Source organism: Eurytemora carolleeae, unplaced genomic scaffold (assembly GCF_000591075.1).
Source record: "Eurytemora carolleeae unplaced genomic scaffold, Eaff_2.0 scaffold123, whole genome shotgun sequence".
NCBI classification, from domain to species: Eukaryota; Metazoa; Arthropoda; class Copepoda; order Calanoida; family Temoridae; genus Eurytemora; species Eurytemora carolleeae.
The window spans coordinates 420,075-435,486 of NW_019396038.1; the positions used below are offsets into that span (position 1 = coordinate 420,075).

Consider the following 15,412-nt stretch of genomic DNA (forward strand, 5'->3'; position numbering starts at 1 on the left):
ACATCGAAAAATATCTTGCATATTATTGATCAGATAAAGTTTAAATGGGACTGTTTTTCATCGGGCATTGCCCTCTCGGTATGAAAATTTACTTGAAATTACACTCCCTTTAAGCACAAACAATTACTTAAGAAATAAAAAAATCCCGAAGAAAAAATGTTACTTTAAACAGCCATTCTTTTAATGCTATGCACTTTTTTTGAGCGCTGTATACTATATATTCTGGAAAATACTCGGTAATGAAAACAAATAATAAATATTATTATCTTAAATTATTTGTTTTCTATTATCAGAGAGGCGTATACAAGTAGAATATAAGGTTTGTCCATTAGCATCCCTTGAGGCCTGCAACACTCCCTTGAAACCAAAGATTTGAGCAGAAGTCAGAACCTAGCTGGATGAAACTTGAAATACGACCTGAGCTGAACACGTTAGAAATGTGGATATCGAGATCAATGCTTGATCTCCTCTTTTTTATTAATCTTCAGACTAATTTAATTTGATGTAAATATCCTGGAAATTATCTAACTGAACTTCAACCAATCAAAGTGTTGATTGTAGAAACAGAACAGCCAATCAAAAGCCAAGAAATTTCAAAATTTTAGCGCGTAATCTTTGAGAGAACGCAGGAATATCCAAAAGAGAGGATTAAGCAGAAAATCAGAGATTAAACAATCGGGATTAAGGGTATCCCATACAGGAGTTTTTAGCTCTAAACCCTTTAACTACAAGGATCGGAGACGGGGTTAAATTCAGAAATGTGGGGTAATTAAAGTGCACACGATAAATTAAATCTGTATTGTCTTATTTTTTGGTTACTTTTTTTGTTTCAATAACGAAACATTTTTAATACATTTTTTTCCATCAAAATTAAGATCGATGTACTTTTCTTCAGTGACCCTCATTTTATTTCACAAAAAATATATAACTTTGTTCTGAACCGCACCCCCCCCTCCCTGCGGCCCCATTCTCGTCTCTTAGCCCAACCGCCCTATTGCGCGCCCCTTCCTGTTGGCACTTTTACTTATATATAACTTGTATCCTATTATACCCAAGATAAGGACACCAGAATATATCAGTCTTCTTACGGATTTCATAGTAGACACTAGACAGTCAAAAGTGCAGATTTGGAGATTTTGAAAGTCTTTGGGTATTTTTTGAGGATTTTAAAGTTAATATTAGCTTAGTATTTAAGTATAAGGTGCCCTATGATTGATTCTTAAATGAGTGGTTATGCGAGTGTAAGCATCAAATACATTCTCTAGGATCTCTTCATTTAATTGTGGACAAAAACACAGCTATGAATTTCTGACAAATTAAATTCTAATAATTTTTAGTTTTTCTAATTCTTTACAGCTCATTAATCCTTTTTACAACTAAGAAAAATTTAAAAAATAGCAAGTAGAAAAATTAAGAACTGGGAAATAAAATCCTCTAAGATTGTTCATTTTTGAGGAATGATTTTGAGAATCGGTTTTAAAAATAATTATTCAGCGACGACGAAAAATGTAGTAGAAATTGTACATTCGACTAATTAGTTGTTTAGGAACAGGTTGAGAAATTAAAAATTAATCACTATCATCGAAAATAAGTAATATGTTATTCATTTTTTGGTTTCTGTAATATCACATTGTTCACAAACTTTCTGTAGATTTACTGGAATTTTTGATTGAAAAGACGACATTTGAAGAATTCTGCGAACAAATTCATAGAGAGTAAGAAATGCAATTTAATGATGAAAAATAATTAATTGATTCTAACATTGATTTATTGAGAAAATTATAATTGAGGAAGTTCCTAAACATATAATTAGTTGACATTTTTTTGCAAACATTTTTATTATATAACTGTATTTTCCAAAGAAAATTACAATTTTTGCAAATTTGCAAATTTTTGCAAAGAAGAGCATAAGAGCTTTCGAATGATGTATCATTTGTCATATTTTAACATCAAACATGGAATTTTGGGATTGTATCATTGTTTTCAAGCACCCCAGCAAGGATAGGGTTAAACATATTTAAAACTACTTCAGCAGGAGAGTTTTACTAGCTGAGAGCTGTTTTCAAAAAACTCTCCTGTGATCCTTGAGATATAAATAATTTTTTTTAAAGTATTTTTTTCTTCAGAAAAATGGCGAAATGTGGAGGCTGTGGGCCGGGGTATGCAACCCCAAGGTATAAAAATAATTTCTTAGAAAATAAACTTGCTGAAATTATTAAGTCTTTGCCACAAACTTAAATTTTTTAATCTCTATATTTTTACAACCTGATGGTGTAAACCTTTGATATGTCAAACCTAAATTATTTAACAAAACAAGGGACTGAATTAAAATTTTTTTAACTGCCTTATACCGACAGTTCAAATTTGAATCACCAATTCAAATTCGTTCTTTATCTTTAACTTTGAATCGGTGCTTTAAATTTAAACCGTCATCAGTTGGTAGTTCAGCGAAGATGCTCAAATTCATTAAATTTGGTCTGTGATAAAGACTTGCAAAGATTAAGGATTAGAAAAAGTTTGTTGTGAAAACACAATTCCTTTATTTAAGTTATTTTGTGATATTTAAATCACTTGTCAGGGCATCACTGATTTAAATAGATCCACTTAACATCAAATGACCCCAGAGGGGTGGATTTGGGCCCTTAGTTATAACCATAGATTAAAAACAATACATATAGAACACTTGCATGGTCGTATTTTCAAGATTTAGGGCTTTTTCGTTCACAATAACCCTTAGTCAGAAGCCCAAAGGAGTTACGCGCATGCTGCGTTAAATTACAAGACGCGTAAATCCTTCTGCGTAAGGGTTGTTTTGAACGAAAAGAGGTCTTCTAGTGGCCTATCTGTGTTGTTATTAATCTAAGGTTATAACTATTAACATTGAAAAATCCTATTTTTAAGAAAACGGAAAATTTACTAGGATTATGAAAAGCTATATTTATTAAATATTATTGATTTATTATTTATAAAGTAACATTTATAGGGACTGTAAAGGAAAAATGAAAGGGGGGTATAGGCTGAAAGCTAATCACTTTAGCTCTTGATCGCGACCCATGAAAGTTATATCATCTGATGTTCCTATCTCGAGAAAATGATATACAACAGTGTAAAATTTATACGAAAATTAATATATATACAATTTTGTATAAAAGTAGTGGGTTTAAATAGATCAAATTCAGCAAATGAGCAACCAATCTGAAAACGATGATATCCCAGAGAAAGCTAATTATTACTTAGGTTTACTCCAATTCTAATTTTATATTTGTTATTTCTATTTTTAATATATTTAATTTATAATATTATTTACACGTCCGTATTACTTGATCAAAATTCCACTAATGACATTGCAGTAACGTGGTCACGTGATACAGGCAGAGACACGTGACCAGTATACTGCTCTGCCATTGGTGATTGTTCTGGTCACGTGATTTAAGTTTAAGATTTTCTAAATTTTACATTTATGAACTTTCGTATAATTTTAACACAGTTTTATATCAATTTCTCGAGACAGGAACATCAGATAAAACTTTCATGGGACGCGATCAAGAGCTAAAGCGATTAGCTTTCAGCCTATACCCCCTTTCATTCTTGCTTTACAGTCCCTTTAAATGCTAAACGTATTACCAGAAATATTGGCGTGAAACAAACTTAAAGCTCAGGTTATAAGACTTTACTTTACATGTCTTAGTTTTTATGTTATGTTCATTCAGATCTAAAATAATCTTAACTAGAAGTATGTAATGTTAATTAGTTGGGCTCTATTTCATTTGATAACATTTTATTTATTTTTTTATTTCAGGGATGCATTTTTATCTAAAAGTATCGAAAAGATAGTTTACATCCCCTGTATAGTTCTAGACAAATCTAGGTAATTTAACATATTTACACTTTACAGAACTTTTCTCCATTGAGACATTTATCTTGTTTAGACCTGATTACCTTGTTACAGTAGATGTAAATCCATCCAGTCCTACTTATTCCCAGGTAAATCCATCCAGTCCTTATTCCCAGGTAAATCCATCCAGTCCTACTTATTCCCAGGTAAATATATCCAGTCCTACTTATTCCCAGGTAAATATATCCAGTCCTACTTATTCCCAGGTAAATATATCCAGTCCTACTTATTCCCAGGTAAATCCATCAAGTTTCAAGTTCCATATATTTGAAAAGTCTAGAGTCTAGACGCTGTTACCTCAATCTAAATTAAACCGCAAATATGATTATAACAATTTCGGAAATTTCAGAAAACCACCCAAATATATATACTTTCTTCAGGTTTGACTTTTTAAGTCATAAATTGTATTCTTCTAGGTTATTTCTCGCCTACATTTCCCATATATCGGAGATGAGATTCATCACACTGGGTGGAATGCATGCAGCTCATGCTATGATAACCCGGAGAGATCAAGAAGCAGGTGTCATATTTTTAATCGTTAAAAAAGGAATTTTTGAGCATTTTTAAGCAATGAACTCTAAAATGTGCTCATAATGACGTGGAACTTTAATAACATTTTGCCCATTACTCCTTCAATCATGAAGGCAAGTTTATAACAATAGCCAATTGAAGACAACATGATAATTTTGTCTGATTTAACTGCATAAAGCACAAATTTTCACGTTTTTAATGCTTGGCGAGGTTCTAAAAAATGTGGCCTTTCATGATTTAATATTGGCATTTTAAAAGCAAAAATACAAACTATAAATATTGATCAACAAATTAGTGCTAATTTCGACTTTTCTTCTTCCAATCTTAGCCCCTTATTGTATGTATTGAATTCTAAATTAGTTATCAGAGGACGAGATTTCAGAGACGTTTGTACGGAATGTGGACTGTCTTTTTCCTTTTTCCTGTAAACAGTTGTATCCTTCTTTCCGAAATCATTAAATACGCCATTCATATACAATATTTAAGGCAAAAGACTTAATTTAACCTTAGGATTGTACTAACAGTTTCTGGTCGTCTTTACAGTCTCATCCTTTGTTGGACCCCCTGAATAAAAATGCCTAATAAAGGTTGATAGTACCTGGACTAGGATCTGATAGAATCTATGTTGTTGACGTGAAAACTGATCCGAAAAATCCAAAACTCGACAAGGTCAGACAAAAGTTCAAAATCACAACTTTACTATAGATTTACATTTATAGATAGCATACATTAGAACAAAGGAGATATTAATGTTTTTTTACTTTTCAAATTAATTATTTTTAATTGTGGTTTTTCTATAAAAGTGACTTGCGGATTTCTGCTATAAAAAATTAAAATATTTTACAGTTACAAGTTAATGAACAGCAAGGCTACTGCTGTGACTTAGAAAGCAGTAATTTAGGGTCACTTGAAATTACGTATATAGTTCTTTTCAAGAAGAAATTTCCATCTTAAAACCAAAAGAATTTGAAAATAGTCATTTGTTTGTTTTATAGGTTGTGGAGCCCTGGGAGATGCATAAGTTTGGAGTAAGTACTCCCCATACTACTCACTGCCTAGCTGATGGAGATGTTATGATTTCAACATTAGGTTCAGTTTGTTAGAAAACCATTTAGTTAATTAACTTCCTGAAGAACATTTTTGTTTGAAAATATGAACAGAAAGTTAAGAATATATATGTAAAAAAGTTGATAAAAAAAGTCATCCTTCTTCAATTTTAGGAGATGGACCAGAGAAAAATGGAAAAGGAAGTTTTCTCCTTCTAGATGGAGAAACTTTTAAACCGAAGGAAATCAGAAAATGATTTATTTTTATTTAAACTTATTCTATTTTTTCATCACTGTCAAACCTTCTTTGTTATATTTTTTTTTGAAGACATTTTTTGGTTATTTAGGGAACATACTGTAAGGACGGAGAGACGCTTCCTTTTGGGTAATTTAAATATTAAAATCTTAACTTATTGTAGACCATCAAGTTTTGACTTCGGTTCATTTAGGGGGAGGGGGGGGGGTGCACCATTCCTTGTTCTTTTATCGGTATAACCATAACAACTTAAAAGGAATGATTTTTTGTCACATACACTGATTTTCTAAACCCAATTATCTTTGTAACATTAACATCATAATTCGCAGACCTTAAATATTTCAAACTATGCATGTTCTATAAGATCAAATAATCTAAGTTTGCATTATCAAAGGCTTAAAAGAGCAGGTTGCAAAGATATTGGAAGAAATAAATGTTTATGACAAAGACTTAATTCATTCGATTTATTCTTAACGATTACACTGATACCGAATTGTACTTAAAATCGTCTTGGCCCAAGCGAATTCATCATTTAATGTAAAATAATTATCAACAAATTTAATTTTTAAACTTTTAATTCTTGTTTAGATATGATTACTGGTATCAACCCTTCCACAATGTAATGATCAGCACTGAATGGGGGCACCCTAGGTCAGAAATATTAATAAAAAAGTTTACAATGACAATAAGTTAATTGGGCTAGAAGCAGTTTCAAGTAAGCCTCCATTTATAGCAAATTAAACCTTTGTCTGATCCTACATGATGAATATGATATCCCTATTTTTTTTACAGAAAATTGAGTGCCGGAATATTTGAGTGTACACTGGCACTTGAGTTTCAACTTTAGAATTAACGACGTATTTAAACGGTAACGCTGTGAAAAGGACATGTCATTCTGTTTTTACATATGAAGAGTTTTACAAATGTTTTCAGGTGTTTCTTTGGGGGACTTGACCTGGCCCATGTTGAAGGAGGTAGCTATGGAACCCATCTCAACGTGTTTGATTGGACCGAGAGAAAACTCATTCAGAAAATAGATTTAGGGAAGGAGGGAGTTATGCCTCTAGAGATAAGGTAGACCGTATAGATGTAGTAAACGCCCTACTCCATAACAGTTTCTTTCCAGGTACAACTTAGATTCTCTTGACTATCAATGTCAACACATAGCTACTAATCCGTGAACTATCAATTCCACTACCACCTCGTTAGCTATCGATGTCAATAGGGACACTATAGCAATTAACTATCAAAGTCTCAACTAGGACACAATCTTGAGCTATCAATGCCTCAACTTGGACGCGATCTCGTAAACTTTCAATGTCTCAACTAGGATACAATCTAGAGCTATCAATGCCTCAAATAGGAAATTGTCTCGTAAGATATCAATGTCTCAACTAGGACAAGATCGTGAGCTATCAATGCCTCAACTAGGACACATCGTAAACTATCAATGTCTCAACCAGGACACGAATATCAATGTCTCAACTAGGACACAACCTTCAACCTGTTTATCAAAACAGGGATCAATTACTCTCTTGCAGTAAACGGTACGGAGTCTCTATATCAACTAAGGCATATTTCTTCAGTTTAGATCAGAAATGGGTTTTTTAACAGCGTAGTTATATCTACGTAGTACGTACATTGAATGGGTTAATCGCAATACATAATTTATGTATTTACTAATGGGCACATTTAGCTATATCATGGGCCTCTATATTTGCTACATAGTGACAGGCCGGTTACCCACATAGGATTACGACTGTACGAAATGTAAATTGTCCGTTTCCATATGTTTATGGTTCCCTGCAACTGTTAAATTGCTTGTTGTTCTTTGTCGAATCGATAAATAAGCCATCTATAGCAACTACATTTATGGCAGAGGACTTAATCTAACCTTGGAATTATTATATTTAAACATTTAAAATTTGTGGGTAACCCTGTAGTTGTATGTGGGGTACAGGTAACCCTGTAGTTGTATGTGAAATATTCATGACGGAAAAGATCAAAAGAATTGAATATTGGCCACAAACTCTGCCTTTGTAATCCCTGTATCTTTGCAACCTAATTATGTAAAACTTTGATATTTTAAAGTTAGACTATTTGATCTAACAAAATTCATAGTTTCAATTTAGGTTGCAAAGATACAGGGCCTAGACATTGTTTGTGCTCATTTGAAATTTGTAACATAGATTTGAACATTTTTTCTTTTAATGTTTCTTAATTTAAAGCAACAATAATTGGGTGGGGGGAGGTTCAACATATACAATTGCAGAATATGCATTAAATAGTGTTAAGTTAAATAATACTAAAGCATTTAATTTTATGCAATTATCAAAGTGAAACATGGGAAAATCGTGAAAATACCAAGATTTTTCTAGAAAAACAAGAATTTCTAGAATCAGTTTTTCTTCGCTTATGGCGTCCCAAATTTTTTCTTCAAACTCACAGAAATGCTGACCCCGCCCCCCCCCCCCACACACATACACACAAGAAATAGCACAGTTGCAGATTTGATTTACATATGTACTTGATTTTTAACTATATCTATGTATGTAATAAATATTGTAGAAAACCCCATATTTATAAACCTAAACACACCTAGATAAATTACGTTGTACATTGTCCTAACTACACTTTTAGATAACTACGTCAAATTTGTATTTTTATGATTAAACTACAGTGATAACCAGAAAACTCTGGAAAAGAAAGACAACTTTTAGATTCAAATTATGACTCTAAATAGTCCTTTGAACATAAGACACAGCCATTGTGGAGTGTAAACAGACCCATTTTAATTAATTAGTAATCTAATAAGTGTGTAGTAAAACTATTTGCTTTGTAACAACCGTAAATGTACTTAAGTACTGCTATAATGTCGTATTATTATTCCATTGTTTTCTGGTCATCACTGTACACTTATAAATAACTATGTAAAACTTGTTACATTCATTAATGTAACCTGTACCATAGAACTCAAAGTATATGTAAGCTGGAATAATACTCCGCTTTAATTACGGTGTTAGAATAATTGTATGCCTTGTGAAGGGAAACGAGAGGGACCTGAGCTTTGAGTCTTGAAAGATAGATATAGGTTAGGAAAAATTGATGGAGTCGTATTAGGTTTGATATTGACTAAAGTATTATTGAGCGACCTCTAGTTCATGATTGAGTTGTATCTTGTTAGACATATATCTGAGAATACTGATAGAGTCATATCAGGTTTGATATTGACTAAAGTATTATTGAGTGACCTTGCAGTTCATGATTAAGTTGTATCTTGTAAGATAGATACCTGAGAATACTGATAGAGTCGTAACGGGTTTGATATTTACTAAAGTATTATTGAGTGACCTTGCAGTTCATGATTGAGTTGTATCTTGTAAGACAGATACCTGAGAATACTGATAGAGTCTTAACAAGTTTGATATTTACTAAAGTATTATTGAGTGACCTTGCAGTTCATGATTAAGTTGTATCTTGTAAGACAGATATCTGAGAATACTGATAGAGTCGTAACGGGTTTGATATTGACTAAAGTATTATTGAACGACCTGTAGTTCATGATTGAGTTGTATCTTATAAGACAGATACCTGAGAATACTGATATAGTCATATTGGGTTTGATATTGACTAAAGTATTATTGAACGACCTGTAGTTCTTGATTGAGTTGTATCTTGAAAGATAAATACCTAAGGATACGGAAGGTTATACCTGAATTGATACAGATCTAAAAGACTTTGTTGGAGTAGGGCATTTACTACATGTAGATTTATAATGCATCTCTTATTTAAATAAACATTAAACATATGGAAAAAATTATTTTCTTGAAAAATTAAGATTATTTTTATTATTTTATTTACATATGCGTGTTTTAAGCTAACTCTGCATAGTTTATAATATTTCAAGGGGGNCCACCCCTCTCGTTGGGTTTAAGATTTGCAAAACGTTTATTATATAACCTCTTTTGTTCTAAACATCATATTGCAATTAGATTTATTGCAAGTGCAACAGGAAAATCTTAATATTTTAAACTTGTTTAACAGGTTTTTAAGTTTGTACTTTAACGATGTACTTTAGAATTATGCATCGTTATTTTATGATTTATTTTAGATTTTAAAGAATTCCGTGAAGTATTCAAACAGTTACGACTAATTATATCTTCTGTCATATATTTTTTTCCAATTACAAGTTTACAAGTTATCTAAGAGTAGCTTTTTAAATGAAAGCTTCTTTTTGTAATCATGTTTTATGTATCCATTCTGTTTAAAATTCAATTTTAAATTAACGTTTAAATCTAAAACATACAATTTAAACAATCCAATGATCTAAAATTAACATGAATAGGTTCCTGCATGACCCAAAGGCTACCGAGGGGTTTGTAGGCTGCGCCCTGTTTGCCAACGTGTTCCGGTTCTTCAAAACAGCTGATGGATCCTGGGACGCTGAGAAGGTTATTGATATACCAAACAAGAAGGTAGGAGTTCTAGAGGGTCAATCAGGAAAGGTTTCAGCCCCCCAGAAAAAAATACATCAGTACCTAAAAAAATCAGGCAATAAAACCCTGTCTAACTCATCGATTAGACAAAAAAATCCTTCTACTTGATATAAAAGAACAGATTTAATTCACAGATGTGTTTTCTTATGTTTAAAAAAGACTTTGGAGACAGAATCTTTTTCAGGATTTGAACATATAAATTTTGCCCGAAATACTCGGGATGTCACATGACCAATATAATCTGGAATATTCTATCCAGGTTGATGGTTGTATTCTCCCTGAGACTCCCGGGGTTATGACCGATATAATCCTAAGTATTATATCCAGGTTGATGGTTGGAATCTGCCCAAGATGCCCGGTGTTATGACCGATATAATCTTGAGTATTTTATCCAGGTTGATGGTTGGATTCTGCCCGAGATGCCCGGTGTAATGACCGATATTATCCTAAGTATGGATGACAAGTACTTGTATTTCTCGAACTGGTTACATGGAGACGTGAGACAATATGATATTACAGATACAAGGTTATTTAATTTCAAACTTTGACATTTTCTTCTCAAGTTTTTGTTCATTACTCAGGGACTGTTTTTTTTCCTGTTAAAATGGTTTAGTTTTAAGTTACACAAAAAAATGAAAACATTTTTTTTCTTTATATTTTTCCTTGCAATCCCCGAATAAGGGTAATTTTTATTAAATCCAAGGCATTCCAGACGGTTACTTTTACATGTAATGTTGTTGTAATATTATATACTATTGACAATTTTGTTTTCAGAAATTGAAAACTAGTTGAAATAATTTTCCACCAGTTTTGCAAAATCAACATTAATTACGAAGAATATGAAACATGTTTGACGATTTTTAAATTACAATTAGATTTTATATTAAGGAATCCTAAACTTGTTGGACAAATATTTCTGGGTGGATCTATACTGAAGGGTGGTCCAATCACAGTAACCCACGACACAGAACTATCGGTAGGGTACAAATATTTCTGGGTGGATCTGTACTGAAGAGTGGTCCAATCACAGTAACCCACGACACAGAACTTTCGGTAGGGTACATTGGTCGGCGTTTATATTAATACATTAAAGACGATTTTATAATTTAAGTTTTGATTTCCCACAAGCTTTTTTTAAATCAAAAGTTTACAAATTTAGAGAAGCTATTCATTGTTTCAATGTTGATGAGTATGATCATGCTGTTAAAGAGTTGGGTAGTGTTCAAACATTTAAATCGAAATTATTCTTCATTATATGGGTATATACGACAACGACTGTTTTAAAGGTTTATAGGACTATTGAAGAAATTGTAATGAGTAGCATTTTATGATTTAGTGGTATACCCTAAAAAGCTTTTTCGGGGCCAAAATTAACATTTTGTTGGTCTGAAATTAAAAATTTTCAATTATGGGTTCTCTTTGAAATTAAATACGCTTTTACCTTTATTGATCAGACATATAGGGGACCATTGTAAATCGTGCATGTCCCTTTTCAAATGTAGAGTTACTTGAAATTACAATAACAGTTCTCTTATTGAATTAAGGCTTGGTCCGGTTTATTTGCGTACCAAGATTTTTCGGTTTTCAAATTTAAACAATTGTATAGTCTTGTTGACACAAATAAGAGAACAACAGGGATATTCGGTAACTTTATTGAATAATAGCATGAAATGAGAAATAAAAGAAAAGTTTAAAAATATTGGCCCTTAATTGGGAGTATCTAAACGGTTGAAAATGAAATAACATTGATTAATAGTGTTGAAAGGAAAGGAACAGTTGGAGCTTCATGATGGTCAGCTCACAGGTGTCAGCATCTTGACAGCAAAGGGTTCACATCTAGGCGACGGTCCTGGAGGGTTTGCAGTCTGGATTATGTGTAGGGAGGAACTTGAATTGCCTCTCAACCCCGGGACATGCGACTGCTTTGTGGATTTGGACATGATGGACGCTTAGACATTAGCAGCATTTGTTGCTAGAGTAGACATCGGCGGCAGTATGAAGGAGTTAGTAGTTCCAGATCAGAGGTGTTCACATCTCGACATTCTAAAGCTAACTGACGCTGTTCCCCACAAGTAGAGGCGGTAAGGGGGGGGGGGGGGAACATGAGGAGACACATTTGGAGCGGATATAGTATTATAGTATTGTGAATCTTCCGCGGTCAACTTCGCTACACAGTAATAATCGTCTTCGTGTTTTCTTGAATTTGTTAACAAGTCTATACAAGATTGCTTTTGAGTCATTATCTTTGCTTTGGGAGAAGATATATGCCTGAAAGATTAAAAAATCTTTTAGGCATATATTTTATGATTATTATTATGGTTTATTTTCACATAGAAATAAAATCATAATCATATATATACTGTTGTAAAGCAATCTAATCAGATTTTTAAATAATCAAAACTATTGTAGGACTATATTCATTGCTACTAAACATGTTGATTCAGTAAATATCAAATAGAAAGAAATATAATGTATGAACAATTTAGAACAAGCCAGCTCGTGACCTAATTAAACACTTTCTAACTTTTCCAGTCGTATCATAGGGTAAATAAACATTTAGTGCAGCCAGAGTAAATTTTCCAGTCGTATCATAGGGTAAATAAACATTAAGCCAGAGTAAATTTTCCAGTCGTATCATAGGGTAAATAAACATTAAGATTTTATCATAGGGTAAATAAACATTAAGTGCAGCCAGAGTAAATTTTCCAGTCGTATCATAGGGTAAATAAACATTTAGTGCAGCCAGAGTAAATTTTGCGTAGTGGAAAAGAACTACCAACATTTCAGCACATACAATATTAAATCTATTAAAAACTTCTCAGAAAAAAAGTTAATTTACTGTTCAGGTTCAACCAGAGGTAAGATATGCCAAAGGTAAACGTATCTACGGAGCACCTCAGATGCTTCAGTTGTCCCTGGACGGAACTAGACTCTACGTGACAACATCGTTATTTGGTCCGTGGGATAAACAATTCTACCCAGATATGGTGGAGAAGGTATTTTATAAAATAGAATTATTTTTTTTCTAAAAATTGGTAAAGTTTTTAGAATATCATGACTGATTCATGAATCACAAAATGTACAATGTAGACTGTACTCAATTTGAAAATATAGTTGGTCTTACAATTTGATCCGTTTTTAAATCTTATTTTTTATTACAAGTGCAGTAGGGAAAAATGTTAAAAGTAGACTATACAATTTTTAAATTTGTTTTAAATTATAATTTCATATATTTATAAGAAAATAAAGATTCATCACAATTCCCTTCCAAAAACTGCAAGTGTCATTTCAAAAACTATGACAATCTGAATAAATAACTTAATGTTATTTCAGGGATCCATGCTGTTTAAGATCAATGTCGACACAAAGAACGGAGGTCTTCAGCTCGACAACGACTTTCTTGTCGACTTCGGAGACGAACCTGACGGTCCTGTACTTGCACATGAGGTCAGATATAAAAATAGGGTCCGGGATATTTTTCAAAAATGTTAACTTTCTGTAGTATTCTTTGGCGATTTGTGTAATTTGATATACATATCTGTTTGAATTACAGTGACAGGCAATTTTCTTTTGCAGTAATAGTTCATAGTCAAAAAGGCTAACAAAAGAGAAAGAATAAAATATTCTTTTTAAATTATATAACTCGTGGATGGTAACCCTGCCATTATAAGAATTGTAGTCTGAATATAATAATATATTATACTATCATATATGTATTTGTTATCATAAATTTAAGCTTCTGAATCTAATAGTAAATCTCTGTTTATTCTATTTTGAAAAGTTTTTCTTGTTAAATGTCGTCTTCTATTTTAGGTTAGATATCCGGGCGGGGACTGTACCAGTGACATTTATCTCAACAATACATCACATTTATCCAAAATATAGACAAACTTATGAAATGCAGAAAAGCGAAATTTTCCGAAAATTATATTTTTTCCAATTTTTTTCATTTTTTTTTGGTTGATCACATAAATTTTACGATGTGACCAATTTTCGATGTTTGTATAATGAAATGATGCAGGGTTACCCTCAAAGGATAAGACTTCAAAGACGACTGTATACGGAATTTATTCCGTATTATATCTTTAATTCCTGCTAACCTGTGTAGATTTCAATTTGTTTCTATCATGCAAAAGCATTTAAAATAACTTTTAAGAATGTAACTTGTCATATTTAAACAGTTTCTGGTCCTAATTAAATTCTCATCCTTTGTGAGGAACCCTGTTTAAAGCAGTAATACCAGAATCAGTCTGAATTTGTATCCTTTGTACAAACATTCGTACAATTAATGAACAATATTTGATGATTTGTCGCGTGTTGATATTTTTTAGAAAAAAATTCAATCTATTCCAGGGTTAAAATATTAGGCCCGGGTACTCTATAGCGAGCAGTGAGCACTATAAATAGAATATTATACAATTTAAAAATTTCGCGATAAAGTTTTCGAAATACAAAAGTAAATTTTCGCGAAATTTCGCTTTTTTTGCGAAATTTGTCGTCCGCTGTTATACACCCTTATCAAAACACGTCGAACAATTACTGTATGGATGGATGGTCCTTAGACTCGCTCGTAAATTGTCGATTTTGAATTTTCAAAAGAACACTTTTATTAATTGTTTTATAGTGAATTTTTCTTCTGTGAAGAAATTAAAATTAGTCCAGACTTGAAAAATATCTGAGATAAAATTGTATAAAAGTTTTTAATTTTTAAATAATTAATATGTAATGTAAACATGTAATCATCATATCATACTAATATTGGAATAAAATCTACGTATATAAATGTTGTTAACTGATTACTAGTTCAACCATGCAGCTTGCTTTTAGATTTATGGTAAAAAAAAAGTATCGACACTGTTCTGTGCCATCGAGTACAATTTCAAGATGTGCAATTTTAGACAGGACTTTTTAGCTGTTATTCAGGGTGTCCCAAAAAACATGGGAATTCAGTGACGAATTCGATATCGTCTTTGTTTTGAATTAGCATTGTAATACCTAATTTCAAAAGCCATAATATTATTATGTCTCTTATAAAGAGTCTCTGTACTGACAACACGCACAATTTCTGCTCTTACAAAAGTGACATTAAAACTTAAGTTACACAATACAAAGGATTACTTAAATGTAGTTTAAAACCTTTTTAATATGCAACGGATAGGACCAAATACTTTTCGGAGTGAAATCTAAC

General features: G+C 32.1%; 1 protein-coding gene across 1 annotated transcript; it reads left to right on the forward strand.

The window, feature by feature from the left end:
* Positions 1-2,099: 2,099 nt before the first annotated feature.
* On the forward strand, positions 2,100-15,007 carry LOC111699571 (selenium-binding protein 1-A). Its single transcript, XM_023470277.1, has 16 exons — positions 2,100-2,174; positions 3,800-3,868; positions 3,930-3,984; positions 4,312-4,415; positions 5,014-5,095; positions 5,422-5,515; positions 5,647-5,714; positions 5,820-5,857; positions 6,317-6,379; positions 6,662-6,802; positions 10,074-10,203; positions 10,620-10,750; positions 11,113-11,200; positions 13,071-13,220; positions 13,558-13,671; positions 14,038-15,007. The coding sequence occupies exons 1-16, from the start codon at positions 2,131-2,133 to the stop codon at positions 14,107-14,109; spliced, it is 1,443 nt and encodes a 480-aa protein (XP_023326045.1). The 5' UTR covers positions 2,100-2,130; the 3' UTR covers positions 14,110-15,007.
* Positions 15,008-15,412: the final 405 nt, after the last annotated feature.

Bases quoted from the DNA above. Each gene is read 5' to 3' on its own strand.
- LOC111699571 (XM_023470277.1), top strand. From the start codon at position 2,131: ATGGCGAAATGTGGAGGCTGTGGGCCGGGGTATGCAACCCCAAG. The intron at 2,175-3,799 runs GTATAAAAATAA...TTTTTATTTCAG, and splicing joins CCGGGGTATGCAACCCCAAG to GGATGCATTTTTATCTAAAA. The intron at 13,672-14,037 runs GTCAGATATAAA...CTTCTATTTTAG, and splicing joins GTCCTGTACTTGCACATGAG to GTTAGATATCCGGGCGGGGA.